The sequence below is a fragment of the Rousettus aegyptiacus genome, unplaced genomic scaffold (genome assembly GCF_014176215.1).
Source record: "Rousettus aegyptiacus isolate mRouAeg1 unplaced genomic scaffold, mRouAeg1.p scaffold_m13_p_9, whole genome shotgun sequence".
NCBI lineage: Eukaryota > Metazoa > Chordata > Mammalia > Chiroptera > Pteropodidae > Rousettus > Rousettus aegyptiacus.
The window spans coordinates 78,096,788-78,119,544 of record NW_023416312.1 but is presented as its reverse complement, the minus strand read 5'-3'; the positions used below and the strand labels follow the sequence as shown (position 1 = coordinate 78,119,544).

Here is a 22,757-nt window from a genome sequence, read left to right as displayed (position 1 = left end):
CATATATATGCCTTATTGTCAAAGTGTACAGCTGAAACTTATTGGATTTCATTAACCAATGTCATCATAAAATATAAATAAATTTTAATAAATTATAGTTATCAAAGTTTAGAGAAATAAAAAAAATGTTTTGATGTGAATAGTATTGTATGTGCATTTGGTTTTTATGCGTTGACAGTATCATTGTATCTAAACAACATTTACTTGTCAGTAGATCTCCAGGATGCCATGTTGGGCACTGATTGCAAAAGTCAATTAAGCAAATATGAGCCTATCCTTTATCTGAGAGTATTTGGAACAGCACCTGTTCAGAATTACTATGTTTTAATGCTTATTAGATTTAAAATATTAATGTTTTTCTTAATGTTTTCCCACTTCTTTTATTTTCAAGAAGTGAACTATGTGTTAGTGAATTCAAGCTCTGTCTCTGAAGATTTTGGTAAATACCACAGCTATATACCTTTACAGCTCTTGGCACACAGATTTGTGTGGTCTTCCATAGCAAATGCTTAAAGAGACATGGAACATATCCAGCCATATGGGTCCCACTGGCACAAATTTTAAGATCAGAAGTTGTTGAGGGTCAGGGAGAAGGGGAAGGATTATTTTCCCTTGGTTTAAACCAATTTTGTGGTTTAAAGGAAGACTGCTTTCTAAGACATTCAATAACCTTGAGTAGGTGTGATATTCCTGTCTGATGAGTAGCTCTGAATAAGTTTGAAATAGCTTTAAGAATCTCTCTCTCTCTCTCTCTCTCTCTCTCTCTCTCTCTCTCTCTCTCTCTCTCTCATTTTCATGTTGCAGATAAACACCCTGAAGGAAAAGAGAATTTCTAAATTTCCATACATAGAAAACAAGTGTGATTTCAATATGATAAATCATAGATGCCAAAACTCAGCATTAACATTAGACATTAGAAGTGATTTTTTTTTCATTTTTAACTTTGTTAGCTTTAGATAAAGTTAAATATAAACTCATGACCAATTGAGGCTTAAGAATGATTGGTATTTTGGCCATGCCTCTGCTATGTTAACCTCAGTCAGAGTGAATCAAATATTTGGTTGAAAAAGTAAGTGAGAGAAGGACACTGTGCTTTCGAAAATAAAATAATATCTGTTTATATTATAACAGAAAGTACTTTATATTATTTTTTAAGTATAAGGGCCTTGATTGATATTTTTGCATTATCAATGTCCTTATGTGGAAAAGAGCTATGCACTCCTACTTGGTGAACTTCCATTTTCTAATGAACAAAGAACTCTATGTATGTGTTAGTCAGAATGAAGTTAGATGACTTTTATTGATTAAAGAGTGAAAGTACAATTCTCAGCTGCAAAACTGCATCTCTGGAAGTCTGCTGTTTGTACACTTCTCACTCTGCCCTGTTTGTAGCAAAATCAAGGCCTGTAATCCAGGTAACTCTGCACCTCCTGAACAGCATGCAACAAGAACATTTTTAAAAAAGCAATTATAACTGGCCTTATAAGATCAATGCTCAATGGAATTTCACTGTTTGTGGTGATGGTGTTGGTGATTAACAAATAATCTAATTGGGTACAGTCTTTTCCCAATATCTTCATTTTTGGTGGCCAGCATTCCATTGCCTCTCTTTATGAATCATTGCATTCCGCTTTGTGATAAAGTTGTTTGTTTATCGCTTGCATTAGGCTCTGAGTTCCTTTGGCAGAGAATATGGCTTATTCATTTCCGTATTCTCTCTTGCCCCTTTTATGAGTTCTTGGCAATTGTTTACTCATTCATTCAATAAATATTGATTAAATGTCTACTATATGCTAAACACTGTGCTTATTCTGGGGCTATAGTGATGAATATAACAGATAAAAATATCTACCATCATAGTGGTTACATTTTAGTGGAGAGAGACAGATGGCGGACAATAAACAAATAAGAAAAATATATAGTGTGTCATCTAGTGATAAGTACTATGAAAGTCAAGAGGGAGGATGTTAAGTTACATTATTTAGTGGTTTACATTGGGAGGTTGCAAAGGCTCTGAGGTAGAAATATGCCTGATATTTTCAGAAACAGCAAGAAGGCTAGTGCATCTAGAGTGCTTAAAATAAGGGGAAATATCAGAGGATGCTTTTGGAATAGTAAGGGTAGGGAGAGGTTGACCTTGTAGGGGCCTTGTAGATCATTGTAAGGATTTTGGCTTTTATTTTGAAGGAAACAAGACACTGTTGCTACTTCTGAGCAAAGGAGAAACATGACATGATAAATTTTAAAAAGCTTCATTCTAGCTATAGTGTGGGGAATGTGCCACGAGGAAGCAATGGCTTAAGCAGCAGATCAACTAGGAGGTTATTGCATTAATCCAGGTGAGAGATGATGTTTTGAACTAATGTGGTAATGGAGAAGTGGAGAGCATTGGATTCTGGATATATTTCAAAGGTAGCACCAATAGGATTTACTGACGGACTGCATGTGAGATGTGAAAGACAAGAATCCAAGATGGCTTTAAGATCTGAGGCCTAGCAAACAGAATGTACTTGCTATTTACTAAAATGGAAAAGACTGTAAGAGGAGAAAGTTTGGAAGGGATGGGAGTCAGGAGCTCAGCTTTGAACATATTAAGCTTAAAATGCCTTTTAGATATCTAAGTAGAGATATTGGGTAGGCAACTGGACATTCAAGTCTGTGGTTCGACAGAGAGACCTATGCTGGAGTTATAAATTGGGGAGTTATGAGTGTATAGACAGTATGTGGAGCCATGAGATGAAGTTAAATTATTATTGAGTCATCAGTATATGTTCATTTATAATATTTATCTACTTTTTCTCCAAGTATGTTTATCTCTGATATTATTTCAAAACAAACTAAGTGTCTTTGTAGACTATTTACAGAATCTTTAGGTTTAGGAGTGGTTTCTACAATGTGCATACCTAGAGTATTGTTTAGTGTTATAGGGGATATGAAGAAGTACAAGACTCAAATTTTGCCTTCAAGGACCTTAATATCTGATTAGAGAAATAAGATTTTGACTTGTGAAATTTTGTTCATACTACAAGGCATTATGTAGCATTGAATGAATATCAGTCAGTCCATACACTTTACCGAGTGTTTTTGCCATATGTGTTTACTATACATGCGATAGGAATTCCAAAATGTGAGATACTCTATATAAGGAGCCACCATCTAGATATCTATAGATTTCTTTGAAAATACATCTGGTAAAAAGCTGCAGAAAAAGAAGGGAGTCAATTTCACTGCAAAAGAAAATCATAAGGATGTTTACTTTCAAACTAGGTTTTTTAACATTGTGTGAAAGGACCAAGTTGCAAAGTTGCAGCAGTGAATGAAGGTGATAATAAAATTAATTAATGAATGAAAATAAGCAAATTATTTTAGGGCTTTAAACTTTTCAGTGAACTTTGACACCTCAGATAACATTTGATATTCTTGAACCCAAGTAAGGTGCTAAGTGCTAAGTATGGCAGATAATGACTTGACTGGCTCTGAGAGCCTCAGTGGCTCTTAGCTAAGTATTCTGTGCAGAATGGGGTTCTTTTAGTGAAGCCTAAGGGTCAAAAGCCAAAATAGGAGCACAAAGAGCTCAGTGCCCCTCAAGGACACTACTATTTCATGAGCCTTTCACTCAGAATCCTTTCCTGTCTTAAATGCAATATTAACCCAGAAGCAAGAAGGTGCTTTTTTCTGAATATAGTTCTTTTACCAGCTTTTATTTAAAATATGAGATGTGATGGGTTAATATTTGTACTCTTGGCCACCTTCAAAACTTATAATTTTTTAAATCTATCTACTGACTTTAAAGACATACACATAGCATAGAACAACATTGTCTTTTATTTGCAATGCAATACAAATATTTTTGAATGCTGTGTTTTTTACCTTGAGTATTTTCTGAGACTAAAACCTCCAGCTTGATCCTTAATGCTCGACAACCTATGCATGTAACTCAAAGTGTTATTATCGCCTCTGGCTAGTTTTATGTCACCTAGTTTGTCTTTTGCTCCACTCTTTTGATAGTATTGTCAGGACCAATTATAAATCTTCCAGATGCATTTCCTTGCAAAAGGACAAATCTGAGAAGGCTTGTATTTTTTCTTCTTTCAGGACTGTTTACATTAAAGGAGTTCATCTTTCTTTTTTTTTTTTTCATTAAACTCAGCTTCCTTAATCAGCGATGGAGCAAACAGACTGTAAACCCTACCAGCCTCTGTCAAAAGTCAAGCATGAAATGGATCTAGCCTATACTAGTTCTTCCGATGAGAGTGAAGATGGAAGAAAACCAGGACAGTCATACAACTCCAGAGAAACTCTGCATGAGTATAACCAAGAGCTGAGGATGAATTACAATAGCCAGAGTAGGAAGAGGAAAGAAGCAGAAAAATCTACTCAAGGTATGTTTTTATTGGATTTTTGTAACCAATACTATTTCTCATGAGAGAATGCTCGTGTGCATCAACTTATATTTCAAAAACAAATTTGCTGATGTTAACTGATTAATAATCCACACTGCTTACATATGCTTAGTGAATCTGTTTCATATGCCAATCCAACTGAGGTTGTAGGTGACATGTGCTTTTCCGAATTATGCATGAATTTAGAAGCAACAATCCTCTTATCAGAGCATTCGAAATGTGTCTAATCCTACAAATAGCTATTTATAGACTGAAGGGTACATAATTTATAGTAAGATGAAAAGTAAATAGCTAAGTGTTTTTCAAGCCATTGCCTATATGAGATTGAAGTCTCCAATAAATATTTGGCTTCTAAAAGAGCTTTAGAAAGGTTAGTGAAGACCACCAAACGGAGGTCCATAAAGTCTGTCCACAGAATACTTAAACCTTGTGCAGCATAGTCTGAAGGGAAAGTAAGAATTCGTTGGAACCATTCCTGCCACAGCCATAATGTGGAGTATATCCTTTGGTTTGTCAATTATAGATTGACAAGAAAGTTTCTAATAAACAGAAAACAGGTCAATAGAAATATTATTTACTTATTTATTTTCAATTGATAGATAATCAGTATTAGACACTTTTAATTACATAGAAAAAGATACTGACATTGGCACATGTTACCTTTTTTAAAAAAATAAGTAAATACTGAGATAAAAAAAAAATTGATTTGATTATCTAGATCAGTGGTTCTCACTGTGTGGACCCTGAGTCATCAGTAGAGCAAAACCAGTGAACTTGTTAGAAATGCAAATTCTCAGACCCTACTCCAGCCTCATTGAGTCAGAAACCCTGAGGGTGGAGTCTAACTATCTGGTTTAGGGATTTCTGATGCTAACTCAGGTTTGAGGACTGTTGTTCTCTCCCTTTGAAATCTCTTTACTCAGTTAGCTTCAATTATCACATTTATTTGGGTGATTTACAAATATTTATCTTAATCCCTATCCTCTTTCCTGAACTAGCTGTAAAATTTACATTACTTGCTGGACTTTTCCAAATGCATAACCTACTAGCAACTCTAAATCAATATATTGAAAATGAGGCAATTATTTTAGCATCCTAATTCCACTCCTCTTCCTTAGAATGCAGCATCTGTTAACGGTGCTGCCTTTCTCTCCAGCTATCCACATGCACTTTCTGTATCTAATCAGTTGCCTCTTCTAGCAGATTTAACCTCTGCATGTCTTAAATCCATCTTCTCATCTCCATTATCATTATCACTACTCTAATTATATCTGACATATACTGTTATTTGTTTCCTAACTGATCTCCTTGGACACCACTTCATCCCTCTTCAATCCCATTGCTGTCTTGTTACCTCTTTTTGGAATGTCTTTTACTGCTGTCTCCATTATCTATATTCAGCTATCTTCAAGCCCTAACTTACCAGCATCTTTGCCATAGAGCCATTGCTGTACTATCTTACCTGCTACCATCCCTACTCCATTGTAAAGGCGACCTCTTCTTCCTTGAACTCCAAGGATACTTTCTTTTTTTTCATTTCTACTTTTCATTACTTTGTTATATTATCTCCTAGATTGTACACTGATGGGGATCATGATTTATTTATTAATCTCTATTTTCTATAATACTTTGTATATAATAAATGCTATAATTTTTTATTTAAGGAACATATTGCCATCAACTGAAACATAAGTACTTATTGCATTGAAAGCTGCTTTTGAAATAATGACATTGGCACAGTTTACTTTTTTAAGAATAAATCAAATGCTGAGATTAAAATAAAAGGGGATTTGATTATCTAGATCAGTGGTTCTCAAAGTATAACCTGGGCCAGCAGCAGTAGCATCACCCACAAATTTGTTAGAAATTCAAATTCTCAGGTGCCACCCTAGACCACGTAAAATGTAGTTATTACAAGTGAAAACTTCTGTATTCTAATGAGTATTGGAATTTTACAGTAGAAGAACTTCAAATTGAGTCATGTTAACATTTGAATATAAAGCAAATGTCTATGATATTAATTATATTACTCATTTTTAGCTCTTAACATAATTGGTAAAAGTTTTATATGTGTTTTTTTCCCAAGCAATTCATTTTAATCTTCCATACCAATTAAGCTAAAGATAGTGTAAATTTGCTACAAAATAATTTTATTCTTCTCCTTAACTGAAAATTGGGAAATGTTTTCCTATGGGAATTTTTTGGCTCTATTATGCTTCAGAAATGTATAGTTCCCGTTAAAATATTTCTCTATGTGAGTTTGTATTTACAGAATATGAACTTATAGTTGTGAGTTGTGTGTTATAGGATTGGAGTATAGAGTGCTTGGCTTAATATATTTTGAGTTTAAATAAGAATATATTTGTAGTGAGAGTTCTAAAAATATAAACAATTTTTTACTGAGCTAGTATAAAGAGCTGGCCAGTCTCAGATTTTGTTTCTATGTATTGTGATCAAAGTGAATTTTGGGATGAGAGGTTTGTTTTCTATGATGCCATCCTAACTCCCTTTTCGATAACCTACAATTAGTCAATAAGTTGTATTTAGTACTTGCTATGTGTCAGGCCTTGATTCAGATGCTGGGGATGGGGATGACTATGATAGTTTCTGCTCATAGGAAATTAATGATGTGGTGGAGAACAAAAACATCAAATAAATCACTGTAATTAAATGTAATAAGTACTTTTACAGACAAATAAAGGGCTATAGAAGAACACAAGGAATCAGGGTCTTATAGAAAGGTAATATTTGATCTAGGTCTTAAAATGCGAGTAAGACTTTACTAGGAAAAGGACATTCCAAGAGGGTTGATCAGCAGTCACAATATGGCTAGAATAAGGTACATTGGATCTAGATCATGAAAAGTCTTGCATACTCAATTTAGGAGTTTTTTTTTAATCCTTTAAGCATTAAAAAAACTTTTAAGTGATGGGGAATTTAATGATGAATTATATATATTTTTTATAATGAGATGTATAAAAGAGAATTGCAGATGTATATGCAGCAATGTAGAATATTTATTCAATTGGGGAAAATTGGATAAAGGGAGACAATCTGTGAAAGTACTGAATCAGCCCAGACTAAGAATGGTGGTGAATGTTTAAACTCTAGTTATATTAGTGGAGGCGGAGAAACATATTCAAGAAATATTAGTGTGGTAGAATTGATAGAACTTGATAATTGATTACTTGTCAAGGTTAAAAGAGATAACGGAGTGAAGGATGACTAAATTTCAAGGTTGGGAAACTAGGAGGATGGAGATCTATTTACCAAGAGAAGGAAAATAGGAGAAGGAGGGTGTTTGGAAGGGAAGAAAAAAAGTTTATTTCTGGACATGTTAAGTTAAAGATTTTGGGGGGACATACAGGTGGATTTTCCATTAAGCAGTTGAAAATGTGTGTGTCTAGAGTTCAGGAAAGATCTAGACTGTTTATATAAACAGATATGAGTTCATTAGTGTCTTATAATAGGAGATACCTAGGGATGAATGAGATTACCCTGGGAGAATGTGTAGATAAAAGGATAAAAAGGATAAAAAGAGATTTCCTAAATTGGGTATGAGGCTAGGAAAAAAAAGCCAAGGACAAAAAACTGAATCTATCAACCATGTATTGATATAAAACAGACTTTCAACTTTTTAAAAACTTTCAGCTAGCACCATCCTTCAGTGCTATGAATTATATATATTAAAGTATAAAGATCCAGGAGGTGAAAGACTAGAAGCTCAGATTTTATCTGCCAATGACTTGCTGATTTTTAGAGATACCAAGGAGGGAAAATATGTACCCTTTTGGGAGAGAAATGAATTACCCTACATTAGGCAAAACGGTGGGCCCAATGACCATCTTTTTTGTAAGGTCTAGAATTCCCTTTGCTGTTTTACTCCACATATTTACTACCTATGAATAAGAGAAAATGTTCTTAATTTTCACATACATATGTCCCTGTTAGCATCTTGAATCAACCTAGCTAAAGTTAAGTCTGACTCATTATTTTTAAGGAATAAAATTATCAGAATATCATTCAGTGTTAAGTCAGGAAGGAAGAAAGCAAACACTTTGATTGGGTACCTACTATAGTAACAGACACTGTACTAGAAGCCTTTCAAGCTTACTAACTGTGCAACCTTAAGCAAGTCAGTGCAACACTCTGAGCCCGTTTCTCATCTGCAAAATTGATTTCTTCATCATCATCAATATAATAATAATAATAATAATAATAATAATAATAAATCTTGAATGGTACCTACTCTGCTCCAGGACTCTGCTAAGTGCTTTACATTTGTTCCTCATGAACACCTTAAGAGATATGAGATATTATCCCCAGTTTACAGACGAGGTAAGAGAAACTTGGAGAAAAATAACTTGCCAGAGTTTCTGCAGCTAAGAAGTGGTGAGAGTTGGATTTGAAATCAAGTCTATGGCTTCAAAGTACCCATTGTTCACAATGCTACACTGCCTCCCATATTATATCCTGAGGTTATGATAGGCTTAATTGTGATCGTAAGTGCAAAAGTATTTAGGAACTCTATAAATGTTAGTTTCTCTTCATTTCCTTCCCAAAACATTGCTAGCCACTTTATGTTCCAAGATGATTTAGAAAGTGTTTCCTTTCTGATTATCTTTAGAAAAAGACAGAGATATGTTATATAATTTATAATGGCATATTCCTGAGCCTGGTTGGTAGTTTCCACTTTTTAGAGAAATTACTGTGTCATCCAATTCAGGACTTGTTTTGGGAAAATATTAGTAAGAGGAAATATTTGATTTCATCTGATAGTATCTTCATATTTTTGCCTTTATTCACCAAGAAAGTGGTCCCTCCCATGTACACACAGAACGCTGGATTCTAAAACTGATTTTTTTTTATTTTCCAAAATATTTTAAATTAAGGGATTATTCACAATTCTTTACTAACAGAATGAATAAGCCTTAGGCAAGCTCATTTTATATAATTTTAGCAGGTGCCCAATAGCAGTGGTAGATTTCCTGGAGGCAACAGGCTAGTGATTGTTCCCAAGCAGCCTCACTTCCAAGGGAGGCATAAATTAACTAAGAAATTAGTATAAGACAAATGAAGAAATAAATATTTGGACATATAAACCAAGAATAATAATTTTAGTTATGAGAATTGCCCTATAATTTTTTATAATAGATAAGGTTAGTTCTGACCATAGGCATTTAACTGAAAATTAATTATGAATGAAAAGTCATCCGTGCCTAAAAATGAGGTATGGTGAGGACCTATTATAAATCTCATGAGATATTGGACTCCTGAGATACTACAGCTGACACTAATATTTTGTTTCTTCCTTCGTAGCTTCTCTTTTTCCTAACATAGTTTTTGTTTGGTTGTTTTCTTCTTTATATACTATAACCTAAGCCCAAATCTCTCATTATTGCCATCCAATGGAAGAAATTTAAAATTGCCAATTTGTATTTACCAAAACAACTTGGAAGCAAAGCTTATCTGAGTATCAAGTGTGTTCGACGTACTTTGCTAGGTGGATGAAGTTCAGCTTGAAATAAATGGACACACGTGACTATCATTTTCCCCCTCTTTGCCCCAGGCTAATAAACTACTTCATTCCATAGCAGAAGCTGCTCAAATGGCTTTGTCATTTGTAGGTTCAAGGAGTAAACAGTGGCCCAACATTGAAAAGCACACTTCTTGATTCTTGTTTCAAGCATTTAACAGTAGTATAAACTATCATTTGCTTATATCTAAGCAGTTTGGATAACAGTTCCTACAAAAATCTTGAAAGAACTTTTAATCTCAGGGTCTGCATTTATGTAGTAAAGATCACAGATTGCAGGTGCAATGTAATGTAGCAAGGCCTTTAAAACAAAAATTTCAACAGAATTTGATTATCTATAATGAATTTTGTGCTGTGAGCATGTTATGCTTCTAGTTGTCACAAATATCTAGCATGATAATAATAGCTGCCCAGAAATAACTTAGACTATAAAAGAAAACTAAGTTACTTAGCAACAACTTCAACAGGCTCATGTCTTTCAGCCAGTATCATTTGTTAATAAAAAGTTATACAGCATATAAAACTTGTGCCACTGCTCTTGTCTCTTGGCAGACATCCCTAATCAAATCATGGTCTGTTTTCTTGTTGTGACCAACTCAGCCTCACCAACACAGGATTCTATGCAAGCATTATTAATTAATTAGAGTCGGCAAAAGAGATGAAATCTATTTCTTATCTGTGGTCTATTTGTCTTTGGCAAGTTCTGCATTAAAATTCAAAGATACATAGGTGAATAGGAAGCACTCTTTGCCCTCAAAGAATTCAAACTACAGCTGGGAAGGCAGATATAAACCAGAAACAGTGATGCAATATGATTGACATTATAATAGTAATATTTGTAAAATACTATGGGAGTCTAGAAAGTTAAAACCATGTACTCTGCTTAGGGAATGATACAACGATTGTAAGAAAAATATCTAACATTTATTAATCACCAAGTACAGAGTAAGGCACTTTATATGGATTATGTTATTTAATCTTTCCAACAATTCTGTGAGGCTGGGATTATTATTATTCCTGTTTTACAGATTAGTAAAGTGAGGTACAAAGATGCTATGTAATTTTCCCAATAATATAGAAGTACTAAGCAATAAGACTGGGATTGGATTTCAGGTAGTCTGACTTTAGAGTCCACTGCCAGAACTACTATGCAAAGATAGACAGCTCTAAATTCAGATTACAAGTTCAAGAAAATAGTGTCATTGTGCGTGTGTGTGTGTGTGTGTGTTTAGAGTTTTATATAAATACATGATTCCCGAAGCAGTAGTATACAGTTGGAAATAAGGAATGTCAAATATGATACCCTGAAAAACATCAGAATTTAAAATAGTGAGTAGAAGAAAAGAGGTGGTCTCGAGATGGCAGAGAAGAATCAGAAAGGAAGAATTTTATATTAGCCGAAAAGGAGGAGACTTTTCATCAGGAAGATGTGATTGATATTGTCAAACACTTCAGAATAAACATGTTGAATGAAAATTGACAAAAGGTAGTAAAATAGTTTAGAAGGTCATTGATGACTTTAGACCAGAGATTCTCCACTTTGGCTGGACATTAAAATTACCTGGAGAATTTCACAAATCCCAGTGCCAAGACTTCTCCTCAGACCAATTAAATCAGAATTTCCAGGGGTAGGACCAAGGCATTTTTAAAATCTTCTCAGGGGATTCCAATGCACTTCCAAGATGGGAAGCCACTACCTTAGAAAAAACAGTTTCAATAATCTTAGAGAAAGAAACTAAATCATAAGGTTTTGAAGAGTGAATGCAAGTGAATGTAATGACTAGGATAAGACTCTATTGGAGCACGTTTCAGGATCTCAGATGGAAGGAAGGGCTTTGAAAGGGTTCAGTGCTTCCTCAGAGACAGGAAGCAAGTTCTGAAATGGCAAAAGTTGAAGTTCATGTCTTGATGATCTCAATTTTCTTGGATAAAGAAGAGAAAAGATTATCTACTGAAAATGTGGTTTGGGTCATGAGCCTCAGATAAGTAATGAGAGAAGTTTTTGACTAGGCCAAGGTGGAGTTGTACATACATATCTGGAGCTCAGGTGATGTAGAACTGACGATGGAGATGTAGAAATATTAATGACAATTACTATGATTGAAAAATCTGATATGTCAGATACTCTGCCAAGGGACTACACATATAGTTTGTATTTAGTCCTTATCATAACTTTATAATGTATAGATAATCATTATGACCTCTATTTTATAGAGTTACACAGCCTGAGTAAACAGCACAGCTGAGGTGTAAATCCATGACTCTCTGACTAAAGCCTAATATCTTTCCACTATATGATTAGGTGCAGCTCTAGTAGATGATGTCTGCACTGTGCTCCAAGCTTTAAAATTCATTCTCATTTAGAAAATAGTGGTTTCCAAACAGAATTGAACGCCAAACTGAAGTTGTAAATTCTATATTTTGGGAGTGCCACTCTGTATCAGATTTATGGAAGATAGGATATATATATTGCATGCTGAAGTTTTTTCTTCTAATGAAAAAGAGACTCTGAACTGTATTCCATGTTGTTACCAGTCAGATCATACCATTCTTCTGAAAATCCTTCAATATCTCCTAATGCTCAGAATAATGGTTCTTCACGGGGGGGGGGGGGGTGCAGAGAAGGAGGCACTACTAAATATTTTGAGAATTTGACCAAAATTCTGAATCTACTTTTCAGAAAAAATAAGTGCACATATGTACAATATCTGGCATACATTTCAAGGGATTCAGGAAGCCCTTGTCCTTCTGCATCCAAGAACCATGGGTTAAGATTCCTACTAAGGGAATTTCATTTTCCCTTAGTTAATGCAACCAAAATCTTCCAAGATTTAGCACTACAGGAAGAAGTTATTGGGGTTGGAGGCCACCAAATAGTAAACCCAGCCCCCGAATTTCACCTTCCTTTGGTATTATGTCACCTCGATTTACTACTACCATCATCGACTAGGAATTTTTCCACTCTTTGCTAAATCCACAAGTGGTAGAGATTTTGTTTCTAACAAGGGAGGCAGTATTTCTTTACGTAGGCATCTATACAACGCACTCCTACATACAAATGTTTTTTTTTTTTAATCATGCTGATGTGTGCAAAAATATATTGCACAGGCAAGTTCGGAACCCAGTTTTGGAGAAGAGAACAGAGATAGGTGGGAAAATGATGGAAGGGTATTTACAGTGATGCATCATAGAAGTTGCATCTTCAAGCATCCTTCTGAACATCATAGTTTCTGTAAAACTTGTCTTTTCCTCTTCTTCAGTTAGTTACTGGTATAGGTAGCCACAGTCAATCACAATTTGTCACTGCTTAGATATCAATTCATTATCAAATGATAACATTCACCTAGTAGGGGTAAATTTGTTGGACATAATTTAGGAAATAGATTCTTAAAACTAACTTTATGAAACAATACATGGTCACCACTAAGTGCAGACATATTACACAAGTGTGTTTTTTCCTTTGACCCTCTCTCTTTTGTTAATGGGCATTCTTTACCCAGGAATAATTAGGTCACTTTCTCAGTTCTTTTTCCTTGCTGCTTCTGAGGCTACTACATGGCCTTCTGCTCTCAGCCTGAAAATATCTCTTTCCTCTGTACACTCATTCCATTTCTCCTGTCTATCCCTGAGCCCACTTTACAACTATGTTTAACCCTTAAATGTTTCTTCCTAAATTTAGATTAAAACCTACACCATAGTATCAGGGACAGTTCTGGTGCCCTTCTTAAATATCTCTTTACTCAGTGGAATTGTGTATATTCCTTTGAGGAGATCTACAAAATTTCAGAAGGAAATGACTAGGTCCGTGGCTAAGTGTCACATAGATAACTGCTCTGTAAAACAAAGCAAATACTCCCTTTTTGCTATGCTTCAGCTACAGGGTCAAAGAGGGTATATAGGTCTGGGATTGGGAAGACTAATGGGGAAAAAAAACCTTTGTTTTTTTCTTTCTAATTCTTTAGGGCCTATTTATTATATGATTAAACCAAAAGCCAGACAAGGGTAAGTTGGATAATTTGAATGACAGACATGATAGATAACATGGCTGAAGCAGAGAGAGTATTGAAGATTGATGAATAAAGGTGGTTGGTGAAATATAGAGTGAAGCAATTGTTAAACATAAAAAGTGAAGTGAAGGGACATGGGTTTGGTTCAATAGATAACAGAGAAATTGTGGCATCTTAAAGGCTTTTAGTTCATAGAGTTTGAGACTATGTCCACGTTATGTGCTAGTTCTCTTTTATTACAAAAATTTGAGCAAGATTTAGAATTGTCATTTCAAAATGTAGCTTTATATTCATATGAACAGTTAAAAGAAGTTTTAAATATCTATACAGGCATGACTGTGAGGTACTGCCAATATGTCTTGTCAGGATCATCTGTGATGCAGAACTAGCACCATCTACAAATAAATTCTATTTATTTTCAGCACTTTTATTTCTTATTATAATTCAGAAAAGATCTATAGGTGACAGAAGATAAATCTTGAATCCCTTGGAACCTTGGAAATGGTCTCATTTGATGCCTTTATACCAAAAGTTGAGGATTCTGCTGTCCTGTCAGTATAAAATGAACCATATGCAGTGCTATTTTAGTGCCAAACATTCCTATAACACATGAAGTATTTTTATTACTCTTGAGTCTTTAACTATTTGAGAAAATGACCCCTCATATCTTTTGTCATTTAAGAAACCAATTAGATATGAGCTCAAAGACAAAAAAATTAATAAAGACATCCCCAAACCTTGTATAGAATTTAAAATTTTGAAGTAACATTCATTTCTCTATCTTCAAAGGAGATATTTACAAGGCTTCACTACTAGAGTCCAGTTATGTTTTCTCATTAATGGTTCAAGTAAAGTTTGAAGAACACTTTTTAAAAATGATTTTATGTTAGTTTCAGGCATGCAGTACAATGATTAGACATTTATGTAATTTATGAAGTGATTCCCCCGGATGACTCTAGCACCTGTCTGGAACTACACATGCTATTACAATAATATTGACTATATTCCCTTTGCTATACTCAGAATCCACGTGATTATTTTGTAATGAATTTGTACTTCTTCATCCTTTCACCTTTTCACCCAGCCTTTCAACCTCCCTCCACTCTGGCAATCACCAGTTTGTTCTCTGTATCTGTGAATCTGTTTTTGTTTAGTTTCTTCATTTATTTTGTTCCTTAGATTCCACATATAGGTGAAATCATATGGTATTTATTTTTCTCTGTCTGACTTATTTAACTGAGCATAATACCTTCAAGGTCTATCTATGTTGTTGCAAATGGTCAGATTTAATTTTTTATGGCTGAGTAATATTCCACTGTATATATAAATCATAACCTCTTTTTAAAAAAATATTATTTTTTAAAAAAATATTATTTTCAAGTATACACTACGTTGGTTAGACATTTACATAGTTTATGAAATGATCCTCCTGATAACTCTGTCTTCCCTCTGGCTGTACACATAGCCATTACATTACTGTTGCCTGCATTCCCTGTGACCCTCTATCAACTACTAATTTATACTTCTTTAACCCTTCACTGCTTTCTCCCAGCCCCCTAACCTCTCTCCCCACTGGCCATCACCTGATTGTCCTCTTTATTTGTGGGTCTCTTTTTAATTAGTTTATTTTTTGTTGTTGCTCCTTAGATTCCTCACATAATTGAAATCATATGGTATTCATCTTTCTCTGTCTGACTTAGTTCACTCAGCATAATAACCTCTAGGTCCAACCATGTTGTTGCAATGATAGGATTTCATTATTTTATGGCTGGTTAATGTTCCATTATATATATGAACCATAACTTCTTTATCAGATTGTCTGTTGATGGGCACTTAGATTATTTCCATATATTGTCTATTATGAATTACACTGCAATAAACATTGAGGTGCATAGTGTTTATGAACTAGGGTTTTGGTTTTCTTTGGATAAATACCTAAAAGTGCAACTGCTGGGTCAAAAGGTAGTTCTATTTTTAATTTTTGGAGGAATCTCCAAACTGTTTTCCATAGTGGCTGTACCAATTTGCAATCCCACCAACAGTGCATGAAAGTTCTGGGTTTTTTTTTTTCACATCCTTGCTAACACTTGTTCTTTTTTGATTTATTGATGATAGCCAATCTGACAGGTGTGAGGTGATATTGACATACAACAAAGCTGAATGCTAACATGTTTCATTTCAAATTAATCAGTAAACATGGTCTAAAATTACCTTTGCAATTTGGAAAAAAGTAATCTGTGGTTTTGAAAAATGGGAGAGTCACAAGGAATGCACAATTTTATTTTACGTTTATATCTGTACATACACATATTTATGTCACATGTTTTTGTGGTCACCATCACTATATGTGTAATTTATATTTTATATTTCTATATAATTTATATATATGTATAATTACATATATAATTTAAAGACACAGCGAGGTAGGTCAGTTTTTAACGGAATTGATCTCTCATTTTTTTCTAGTGATTGCATTTTCTTAAATAAGATGCATTTGTATATAGTAATGGAGAGGTAAAACAGAACAGAAGTCATGTGGAGCAACACCTAAATATCATACATTGAAGCTTATGCCTCCTATTTCTCCTGTAGCTTCCCACCCCAGTGCTCTAGGCCACACATATGCTCAACAAGTGTTAGTGGCTGACGAACTATGTGTTTCTTAATTACTTCCCTCAGTCTCTTGCATAGATAGCAATACAACTGATTTGCGAAGCATCCGAACTGTAACACACAGCCGAAGTCATAAGTCAGCATATTCTTTCCAATCTTCACTATGGTTGGCAGGGCCAATATATTTGGGCAATGCACCATGGAACACATCTGATCTATTGGATTTAAAATACATTTGAGCTGGCTGTGCCGTCTTTCTTCCACCACACTTTTGGAGTTAACTTCAGAGCCTGCAACAATATTTGGCACATAATTCATGTTTAATAAATATTTGTTGAACAAAAGAATTTATTAAACATATAGCACTTAGCATTCTCTTCTGGTAAATTAAATTTATAAAAAGCTCAAATTTAAATATTGGTCACATTGATTGCTATACAGTTGACCTTTGAACAACACAAGTTTGAACTGTGCAGGTCCACTTATATATGGATATTTTTTCAATAAATAATGTAAATGTATTTTCCTTATGATTTTCTTACTTTATTTTCTCTAGCTTTATTGTAAGAATACAGTACAATAATACATATAATAAACGAAATGTGGATTAATTTACTCGACTGTTTATGTTATCAGTAAGGCTTCCAGTCAACGGTAAGCTATTAGTAATTAAGTTTTGAGGGAGTCAAAAGTTATAAATAAACTTTCGACTGCACAGGGGTGGGGGGATCAGCACCCCTAACATCCATGTTCTTTAAGAGTTAACTGTATATATTTTTTTACTTTTCATAGAAAAATATTTAATAGGTTTAGTGTTGATGCTTTGTTTGAAAGGTCTGTAGTCTTCACTGCACCATAAAAACAAGTTTACATAAAATGATTATGCAATTAAGTATAAGTTCAAAACCTTTTACAGTTAACAAAAGTTATCCTAAAATTCATTGACAAAAAGCTTTTTAAGATGTATGTCCCTTTTTATTCCATGCCTTAGTTTGTAGATTCCAATTTGGATGTGGAATTGGTTTAAGACTTTATGTGTTATGCAAGAAGATGTTATCCTGATCAGTTACATCCACTTTTATTACTAGACTATAGGCATAGAAGCTATTGAACAGTGGCCTTAATGTAGAAATAAAGAACCTGAAAGCTCGGAGGTAGATTTGTATTGTTAAATATTTGTCTCATTCTTATCAATACCAACTGCAACTGATGAGCATAAAGAGAGATATTCCAATTAAATGAGATTTTCTATTATTTAGGTTTCTGTTAATAGTACTGTACTGATAAAATGACCTAAAATGTATATTTTAGCTTATTTGTGCATATTTATATATCATGGGATTAAATTTTTTCTTTTCAATATAAAGTTCAGAGCCTATTTTGTTAGAATTTTGCCTTTATAACAACACTGTGAAGGGCCATCATCCTCAGATTTGTATTCTTACATGACATCCAGATTTTGCAAGTTACCATTTCAACAGACTAAACAGCTCTCGTAAGTCATTTTCTTGATCACACAGTAGAACTTTTGCTAAAATAACACTTTAAATAAAGCTTTAAAAGGGAACAGTTAAGCAGTTTTTTTATTACTCATGTTCCAAACCAAAGTTCAAAACACTTAAAATTGAATAATAAGGCTGTCAAGGACCATTAGATAACTCGCCTTCAAGTAGGACCACAATAAACCTACCCCTCTACAAATTACATGAAATTTGATTCTATTTCAATCCTATCACAAAGCTTTGTTGATAGTGTGGTGTGTTGATTTTTCCCTTCCTACTGTATCATAGCGCTTCAAAGTTTTCATTCTGTAACTTTAAATCTCATCAGAATTCAAGTTAGCAATCATTGTTTTCCGGAGGAAACATACAATAAGTATTGTTGATCATTGGTTTTGAAAGCATGAGGGAATTTCCACTATTTTCTAGTATTTGATAATGTCTACTGCTAAGTGTATCTTACCAAAACTTCACAGGTAGCACTTTAATCCCCTTACCTCTTGTCCTGTCCTTGGAGATCATGGATTATAACCAGACACCATTACCAGTAACTGGACAAATTTATATAGTGCAGTATTTTGCACAAACTGGGCCAGACATTTAACAGATATGAATAAATTGAATTAAAAAGTTGCTTATCTTTGTTTTGATGTGTTTATTGATGAATTATTCTGGGTGGTATAATAGAAAGAATACTGAACTAACAGCAATATGAGTTCAGATCGACCTTTTACCTAATAGCCTAGTGCAGTGTCATCTCAGAATAAGTGCTTAGTAAATGTTTCCTGAAAAAAAATATGAATTGACTTGAATGGATGAAGCCTTGGGCACCCTCTCCTCTGTAACCCTCTCAGGTGGTTCCTTTCACCTTCCAACCTTCCTCAAACATGACTCTTCTGAGATCACTGTTTTACAGCCTACTCTTCCCTATCTCACATTTCACAAACCTCAATCCCCACTACAGCACTAAAACTTCTTACCTTTATGTTAAAAACCAACAAATGTCAGCGAATCACACAACAATAACAAAAATCCTTGCTCTTCTGTGGTATATGCCATCCACCTATACTATTTTATCAACCTTATATGCACAGCCCTTCATTTCTTTAATGTTTTTGGACCTGAAAAATTTCTTCCTATTGATTCCAAATATTGGTATAACCCTGGGTTCCTTTGTACCAGATTTTATTGTGTGGCCGATCCATTGTAATAAACCTCTCTTTCCCTCTTCACCTGCCTAGGTCCTTCTCAGCCTTCAAATCTCCATCTAGACACTGTTTGCTCTTGAAGCCTTCCTTGATCCTGTGCACTCTTAACAGGATGCCCTTCCTATGTGCTCCCGTAGCCCTCTGTACATACTCCTACCATAGCACCAATTGCCCTTAATGGTAATTGACTGTTAACTTTTTTGTTTCTCCAACTGAACTGTAAACTTTTTGAGAGAAGAGGGTATGTATTTTTTACTCTTAAAAACTCCATCGCAGAGTAAGTACTCAAAAATATTTTTTTTTCTTTTAATAAGATAACTTTTACAAGGTCTGTTTCCTCTTATGTAAAGTGAAGATAGTATTCACTGTGGTACAGAGGATTAATTGAGATTATATACATAAATAATTCTGAAAACTGCCAGGACACAAATATTATTCCCAACTATCAAATACTCTAAAAGTGCTTTCAACTCACAGAATGCCAGTTACAGTTATTCTAAGAGAGTGATTTCTTTCCCATTATTAGGATCTAGGAAATTATGTCACTGGAAATAACATGAAAATGAATGAAGTGGAACTTAATTCATGGGAATAAGAGAGCATACCATGTCCACAGCCAGTCTGATTTCATTGAAGATTCTATTGACTTGCTCTGTGCTTAACTATATGGATGAGCAATAGTAGAAACAGGCTTAACAAACTTTTTAGCCCTGTCATACATAGTGACTGTAGTTGTAGATGTTCAATTAAGCTACTGTATAAAACCAGAGAAAGGTTTTAAGTTTAAATCTTCTTGAGAATGTCTCTACTAAAAATGTCATGATTAATGCCAGATAATAAAAATTTTAAATCCTGAATGAATATTTTGATGAAAATCAAATTTCTAACACCCATCTCTTTCAGCACTACATTCATGCACATTAACCTATTGGACTAGAAGACTCTTAACTTTTCTATCATCTGCTCAAATAATCATGTCTTTTGTTACACTTTAGGTCTTGGAAGAATCTATTCAAAGTAGTTTGGCATTAGAACATGTACTCCCTGTAATACTGGCTGATGGCATTGACCTGAATGATGGAGTTTTAATGACCCTTCAACAGCTTATCCTGTCAGATTTTTCATCGCCTTTTATTAACTTCATGCCACAAACCCATTTGAAAGGTTTATGATCCAACCTCATTTAAGTTACTATCATTATACACCCATATTTATTCAAAATTCTGTACCTACTAATGTGTCTGTTATGTTAGGAAAGCTCAGAAACTTTAAAAAATGGAACAAATTAATCTGAACACTTTACTTCATGGTAGTATATAAGAGGCACATTCTATTGAAGTTGTTTGAATAAATGGAAATATTTCTCTTTAGTTCATTATCCTGATAGCCTTCTCAGCTAAGCATCTGGATTATTTTACAATTTTGTCTACTGAGAATGAGAATGGGAGAGCTTCTAATCTTCTAGAGGATTTTTTTTTCTTCCTTTAAAGGTTGTGATAACTAGAATTTGTAGCTCATAAAAAGCCCAAATCAATATTGCCATTGATTTAATCCACATAAGAGACTTAACTTCATAGGTGACTTCTGAACAGCTGAAACAAAACAAAAATCAGTCTCTGGTGAGTTCTCAAGTTTAAAATAAAGTTAAAAGCTGGTGCAGAAAAATGCTTCCAGACTAAAAACGACAGCAGGGTGGGATCTTATAAACAATTACATTTCAGCAAATACATCCTCATGTTTTTTTTTTTATTTTGAAGAATAACGAGAGTTAATATTTATTATGTGACAGACACTGTGCTGAGCATGATCTGTTTTAACCCTTAAACAACACTAGGACAGTTAGATACACTTATAATTATCAATTTATAGGTGATAAAATTGAGATTCAGAGAGAGAGGTTAATTTTTCCAAGATGACATATCTAGTAAGTAGCCCAGCTGAGATTTGATCATATGTCTGCTGGACACTAAAGGCCATGCTTTTAATCTATATAAAATTATAGTTGTTGTTCAAGTAGGTCTTAAATGGAAGATGATGCTCTTTACCTAGTATTAGAAATATCTGTGTGGTTTTCCTAGGTATAGGGAAATACCCTGAGTCTTCTGCCCTTTTATGTCCGGATTTCACTGTGATTAACATCAGGCCAGTATCACTTGCAAGATGGCTGTGCAAGACTAAAGTGTATGATCTGGCCTTGAGAGAGTGTTCTTTTCTTTGTCAGTCTAGATACCTAGGATGAAGATCAAAGTGTTGACCTTATTCCAACATTATGCACTAACTACCTAAATTAACTAAGCCAGAGGTAATTTACTCATTGATAACCAATTTATTCCAAGGACTTCAGTTTAACAGCCTTCTTCTTCTGTAACTCACACCATCTGACTTCTGTTTTCCCCTTCCTTTGACCTCAGTAAAGTGATCTATCAATCGTAGACTATTGACAGGTGATTTTCAGTATGTGGTTGTTGCTTCATGGTTTTCTTTATTTCATCCTCTACTAATATATATATAGGAAATCCAACATTTAGGTCAACATTTTTTCTAATGTTTAAGTCTGAGAGTTCCTTGACGTTCTTAGCAAATACTCTTGTCAAGATCACCAAGGCCTCTACGTTGCTAAATTCAGTGGTCAGTTCTTAGTTGTCATGTTGGCCTTTTAGCAGCATTTAACACCATTGATCACTCCTTCCATTTCATTTGATTTTCAGGATATCATATTCTTCTGAGTCTCCTCCTATCCCATTGACCATTCTTTTTGACCTATGATTCTTTTTGGATCCTTCTCATCTTCCCAGCCATGACACATTGGAGGGCCTGAGGACCGCTTATCTTTGATACAATTATTCCCTTAGTCACGTCATCCCATCTCATGACGTTAATACCATTTATATGCTGGAAAAATTTAAAACTCCAGCTTGGATCTGTCCCCTCAAATTCAGATTCATATATCTACTCATTTCTCATCTCCACTTGGATGGCTGATAGATATCTCAAACTTCACATATCAGTATCAGACACCTCTTGTCCTCCAGCTCACATCCTCTTAGCCTACCTTTTTATTCCAGCTATCGCTGCAGTTACCAGCTGTTTGTATGGGTACACTAACAACACTACTTCTCAGCTGCATCGAGTATCTCTCATTTCCTGCCTTTTCTGCTACCTCTGTGTTGAATGCGTGTAGCGACACATCAACTATTCTGAGGCACTTGACCTATAAGAAAGAGAAAGCCAGCCACAAAAGCCTCCCTTTTCCGAGTTCAAGCAATCTTCCAAGTATTTTATAAGATCAAGATTAAGCTTTAGTTACTGATAGTTGTGACCAGCTCGAAACTCACTCTTGTCTTGATTTTCTTTATTTCTCTATTTCACTTCTACTGGTCCTCCATTTATGTTTTGGAATCACTTCTCAAAGTTTACTCTCTGAACACAGTCCCTTGTCTCAGGTTCTGCTTTTTGGAAAACTTTACTGAAGAAAAATTCAATACCAAACT

At 34.5% G+C, this 22,757-nt stretch overlaps 1 protein-coding gene across 6 annotated transcripts in view; it reads left to right on the top strand.

The window, feature by feature from the left end:
* Nucleotides 1-22,757, top strand: part of TENM1 (teneurin transmembrane protein 1) — a 995,735-nt gene that overhangs the window by 309,485 nt on the left and 663,493 nt on the right. For all 6 annotated transcript variants that reach the window (XM_036227172.1, XM_036227175.1, XM_036227174.1 and 3 more), the window contains one exon: nt 4,151-4,382. In XM_036227172.1, the coding sequence (XP_036083065.1) occupies nt 4,166-4,382 (217 nt within the window). In that variant the 5' untranslated portion in view covers nt 4,151-4,165. The remainder of the gene's footprint in view (nt 1-4,150; nt 4,383-22,757) is intronic.